The sequence below is a fragment of the Vollenhovia emeryi genome, unplaced genomic scaffold, assembly GCF_000949405.1.
Source record: "Vollenhovia emeryi isolate VEMERY1.0 unplaced genomic scaffold, V.emery_V1.0 DF941300.1, whole genome shotgun sequence".
Classification (NCBI taxonomy): domain Eukaryota; kingdom Metazoa; phylum Arthropoda; class Insecta; order Hymenoptera; family Formicidae; genus Vollenhovia; species Vollenhovia emeryi.
Window position 1 is genome coordinate 1 of NW_011965066.1, and position 5,574 is coordinate 5,574.

At 59.4% G+C, this 5,574-nt stretch overlaps 1 protein-coding gene across 1 annotated transcript; it reads left to right on the top strand.

Annotated features, from left to right (window-relative positions):
• The first annotated feature begins 100 nt into the window (after nucleotides 1-100).
• On the top strand, nucleotides 101-5,254 carry LOC105571041. Its single transcript, XM_012028508.1, has one exon. The coding sequence runs from the start codon at nucleotides 101-103 to the stop codon at nucleotides 5,252-5,254; it is 5,154 nt and encodes a 1,717-aa protein (XP_011883898.1).
• The last annotated feature ends 320 nt before the right edge of the window (nucleotides 5,255-5,574 follow it).

A 5,574-nucleotide genomic window follows, 5' to 3' on the forward strand; every position in this document is an offset into this window, starting at 1 on the left:
TTTTGGTCCTTCGAGCCGGATCGTCGACGTTGTCGGTCCAGCAGTGCACACGGTGCGAGGGGGCAGGTTCAAGGGCATTCTTGACCACTGAAACAAGAAAATGGAGTCGATCATCGCGGCTCAGCAAGAGCTACATGGGCGCATAGCTCGCACGATCGACAACCTCAAAAAGGCAGGCGCCGCGCGGATTAATGGAGCACTCATCTCAACCACATTGCGGCTGTTGGACAGCAAGTGGGCTCGGTTTGAGGAGCAACACGAGAAACTGCGCTTGCAGCACTGGGATGCGGTGAAGACCCAGGAGTACTACACCCAGGACTACTGGGGACAAACGGAGGAGGTTTACGTGCTCCAACGAGCAGCATTACTTGAATGGGACGAAAAGGTGAAGCGGGAGAATGTGAAAAAGGAACGGGAGGCCGGAGACACTAGCCCAGCTCCGCCCCCGCGAACAACATTACCTCGGATTCAACTCCCCACCTTCTCAGGAAAGTATGAGGACTGGCCGCCATTTCGGGACCTGTTTAAGTCACTCATCGTAGCGGACACCTCCATCTCCAACGTCACGAGGCTGCACTACTTGAAGACGAGTCTGAAGGGAGAAGCCGAATCTCTGGTGAGCAGCTTACCTACAACAGAAAAGAATTTCAAGCGTGCCTGGCAGACGCTGGTCAACCATTACGAGAACACACGTATCTTGGTCCGATCCTTTTACTCCAAATATACCGCCTTGCCGAAAATGAAGACTGAGTCGCCTTCGGAGCTGCGCAAGCTCTTCCATCACATGACCAGCACGGTCAGTGCTCTGGAGAGCATTGGGCGACCCATCACCAGCAGTGAGGACCTCTTCGTGTTTCTCACTGTTGAAATGCTGGATCCTCGCTCCCGGCGGGAGTGGGAGAATTCGATCGGGGCGTCGGCAGACCCCCCGACGCACAAGGAGCTGCTGGCCTTCTTGGAACAACGCTCACACACCTTGGAGGCATTGCACCCGAGCAAGGGTGAGTCCGTACGAGCTGCCCAGTCTCATCATGTTCAGGCCGAACCATCCAAGAAGCAGAAGGAACGATGCACGTTGTGTCGAAAGGATCACTTCCTGATGATGTGCGATACCTTCCGCGGGAAATCGGCAGGGGACAGGAAGCGCTTCGTAGAGGACACTCAGTTGTGCTTGAACTGCCTAGGGAAACACAAGGTTAGTGAGTGCAAGTCGAAACGGAACTGTACGGTATGCGAGGGGCGGCATCATTCGTCGCTTCATGAAGCATGCCGGTCGCGCGCGGTGGAAGCGGCTCCAGCTGTAGGCAACGACGTTGTGTCAACCCTCGTCGCGCAGCGGCAGTCAGAGGGCCGCTGCGCTGTGCTACTCGCGACAGCGCGAATTCAAGCTCGCGATAGGTTCGGCGAGATGCATTCCACACGTGCGTTAGTGGACCAAGGCTCAGAGACGTCCATCGTGACCGAAGCATTCGCCCAGCGTCTGAGACTCTCACGGACGAGAGCGTCTATCGCGATCTTTGGCGTGGGGGGCAGACAGATCAACGTGGCGAACGGGCGCGTGGAGTTCGAGATTTCCCCAACTAACGGAGGCCGCACATTCTCGGTGTCCGCGATCGTGCTTCCGCGACTCACAATTTACGCGGGCGTTAGCAGCCTGGCGATGGCAGAGTGGTCGCATCTCAGGGGCCTCGAGCTGGCGGATCCGGACTACATGTCGGCAGACAACGTCGAGGTGCTACTCGGAGCCGACGTTTACGCCGAGATCCTTGAGACCGGGATCCGAAGGGGAGGAGCACGCGAGCCAATCGCCCAACGAACCGCGCTGGGATGGATCGTCTCTGGCATTGCTGGCCCGGTGACCTCACACGCGACAACGATGCTACACCAATGCTCGGTCGGGGAACCATTGGCGGCGTTGGTCAAGCGATTCTGGGAACAGGAGGAGATAACTGTGCCGGACGCCTCTCTCACCAGAGAGGAACGCGAATGTGAGGAACGGTTCGTCAGTACGCACACGCGCGAACCGGACGGCCGGTACTGTGTGCGACTTCCAACGATCCTGCCACTCCCGGATTGCTCATCGACGCGGGGAGTCGCTTTACAAACGCTCGCCCGACTGGAACGACGATTCAAGCAACAGCCACATCTGAAACAAGGGTATGAGCAATTCCTGTCAGAATACGAGCAGCTGGGGCACATGTCGCGGGCCGGGCCGGCAAACGAGCAGGGGCGAGTGTGTTACCTGCCGCACCATGGCGTGATGAAGGAATCGAGCAGCACGACTAAGCTGCGCGTCGTGTTCAACGGCTCCGCGGCCATTCCGGGAGCGAAAGGGGACTCGCTCAACAAGCGACTGCTCGTGGGCCCGAATCTGCTGCCTCCACTGGCTGACGTGTTGCTGAGGTGGCGATGTCATCGGTACGTTGTGGCGGCTGACATCGAAAAGATGTACCGCCAGATCTGGGTACATCCACTGGATCGGGACTTGCAGCGGATTGTTTGGCGGGCTGACACTGGCGAGCTCTCAGACTTTCGTCTGAACACCGTGACTTACGGCTTAGCGTGTGCCCCTTACCTGGCCATACGGACGCTGCGTCAGTTGGCGGACGATGAGTCGGGGAAGTACCCGATTGGTGCGAGCGTGCTCCGCCGGGACACCTATGTCGACGACGTCCTGACGGGAGCTGACACCAGAGGGAAGGTCCGACAGATCATAGCTCAGACACGAGAGCTCTGCAAGGCGGGCGGCTTTCTCCTGAAAAAATGGGTAAGCAATCAGGAGATACTCTTGAAGGACATCGCGGTGGATGACTTGGCGCTCCCGGGCGTGCGGGCATGGCTGCCCCACGCCAGTCACTCCACTCTGGGCCTCCAATGGCATCCGACCAAGGACTCGTTCTCGTTCGACATCAGGATGACAGCATCCGGACCTGTCACGAAGAGATCGGTCCTTTCTCAGTCTGCACAACTGTTCGACCCACTGGGGTGGCTTGCCCCGGTCGTGGTACGAGCAAAAATCTTTATTCAGGGCACCTGGCTGCAGGGTCTGGATTGGGACGCCCCATTGCCGACCAGCAGCTGTTCCACGTGGCGGGACTTCCTGGACGAGCTCCCGGAATTGGCGGTGATTCGGGTTCCCAGGTGGCTCCAGTGGACACCGGACAGCGAGACCGCCGAAATCCATGGATTTGCGGATGCTTCCGAGCGAGCTTACGCCGCGGCTATCTACCTACGGGTTAGAAGAGGGGGAGGCGACTGGACGGCGAATCTGGTGCTGGCGAAAACAAAGGTCGCCCCTCTGAAACAGATTTCTCTACCTAGGTTGGAGTTGTGCGCGGCCACCTTGCTGACCCGCTTGGCCATCCATGTGCGGAGGGTCCTTCAATTAGAGGCACTGCCGACTCACCTGTGGTCTGACTCCACGGTGACCCTAGGCTGGATTCGAGGTCATCCATCAAGGTGGAAGACCTTCGTTGCGAATCGGGTCGCGGAGATCCAGACCACACTGCTCGAGGCTCAGTGGCATCACGTGGCGAGCCAGGACAATCCGGCGGATTGCGCGTCACGTGGCCTGACGCCGCAGGCCCTGGCTGATCACCCCCTCTGGTGGCGGGGTCCTGCGTGGCTGCACGAAGGGGAGGCCCCCTGGAAGGCGACGGCAGACACCAACACCGATGAGGACTTACCCGAGGCAAGGACAAGACAGCATGTGGGGGTGGCGCAATCGACGACCGAGGCGTCTGACATGTTGCTTCGATACTCCACCCTTAGCCGGCTGCTGAGGATCACGGCGTGGTGTCGACGCTGGTTACGCGGGGTGACTCGAGCGAGGTCCGAGGAGGAAGTCCTTGCACTCTCGGCCGCGGAACTGGAGGACGCACTCGGGTCATGGGTGCGCCTGGTGCAAACCAATACCTACGGCAAGGAAATTGAGGTTATCCAGAATGGGCAAGAGCTGACACGGAGCAATTCGTTGAGCAGACTCACCCCATTCATCGACGCTGAGGGCGTGTTGCGAGTCGGAGGCAGAATAAGACACTCTCTACTCGCCTACGAGGAGAAGCATCCCGCTATTTTGCCCAGGCACTCCACACTCACTGCACTCATCGTGGCCTCGTGCCATTCACGCACCCACCATGGTGGTGTGCAACAAACGTTGGGGCTGCTGCGGCAACGGTACTGGGTGCCAAGTGGAAGGAGCGCGGTCAAGGGTCACATCCAGCGCTGTATCCAATGCACGCGATGGCGGGCGGCCACTCCCCAACAGCTGATGGGCGACTTACCTGAGCCACGGGTGACTCCGTCACGTCCGTTTAGTCACACAGGGGTCGACTACGCCGGACCAGTGATGCTGCGTTCCTCCAGGGGTCGTGGTCACAAGGCAAGCAAGGCCTTCATTGCCGTGTTCGTGTGTTTTAGCACCCGAGCAGTCCACCTGGAAGTCGTGTCTGATTACACAGCTGAGGCGTTCCTGGCGACCATGCGGCGCTTCGTCGCTCGACGAGGATCACCCCAGGCCATGTACAGCGATCGAGGTACGAATTTTGTAGGTGCTGAGGCGGAACTGAGGGCGATGTTCGACGACGGATCCCGGGACGCACGACGCATCGAACAGGCGCTGGCCGATGAAAGCATACAGTGGCATTTCAATCCACCGGCAGCACCTCACTTCGGCGGCTTGTGGGAAGCAGCGGTCAAGTCGCTCAAACATCACCTGCGACGGGTGCTCGGCGACAGCACCCTTACGTACGAGGAGATGGCGACATTTCTGGCTGAAGTCGAAGCATGCCTCAACTCCCGCCCGCTCTGCCCACTGTCTGACGACCCGGAGGATGTGGCAGCCCTCACCCCGGGTCATTTTTTAATTGGAGGGCCTCTACTGGCCCTGTCTGAGCGATCCTTGTTGGACGTGCCGGTGAATCGCTTGTCACGCTGGCAGCACGTTCAGCAAATGCGTGAACACTTCTGGCGCCGATGGTCGCAGGAATACTTGCACTCGCTGGCTCATCGGCCCAAGTGGTGGACCTCGGCACCGGCCCCGCAGGTGGGACAGCTGTGCCTGGTGCGCAGCGAGACCACATCGCCAGCAAAGTGGCCACTCGCTCGGATCACTGCCATCCACCCGGGGGATGACGGACGCGTTCGGGTGGTCACGGTGACCACGGCCACGGCGACGTTAAAGCGACCGCTCACGAAGATTATACTGTTGCCTCGCGAATCGCGGGACCACGTGCGCGGCGCTGACTCAAAGTGAGCATGCGCGATCACCCGCGAAAACACTGGCGTACGAGCGCGACCATCGGATGGCCGCAGGGGGGCGTCTCCGTGCAGCGCCTTACCGCGGCGCGGGAGCGCCGTCGGCTGTTGTGGTCGCGGCGCGCGCCACACTTAATAATACTGGATTGCTCTGAGATTGATTGCCATTGCATTGTTCTTCTGATAATTGTCGGTGCATGTTTGACTGTATACTCTACATGTCCGCGATAGCGCGAGCGCCAGCGAGCACTGTATATTCTTTGTAGCGATAGCGATGCGGAGAAAATTCGTCAGGTCCACCTGACGAGGCGGGCGGAA

Coding starts and splice junctions, on each gene's coding strand:
- LOC105571041 (XM_012028508.1), top strand. CDS start 101: ATGGAGTCGATCATCGCGGCTCAGCAAGAGCTACATGGGCGCATAGCT.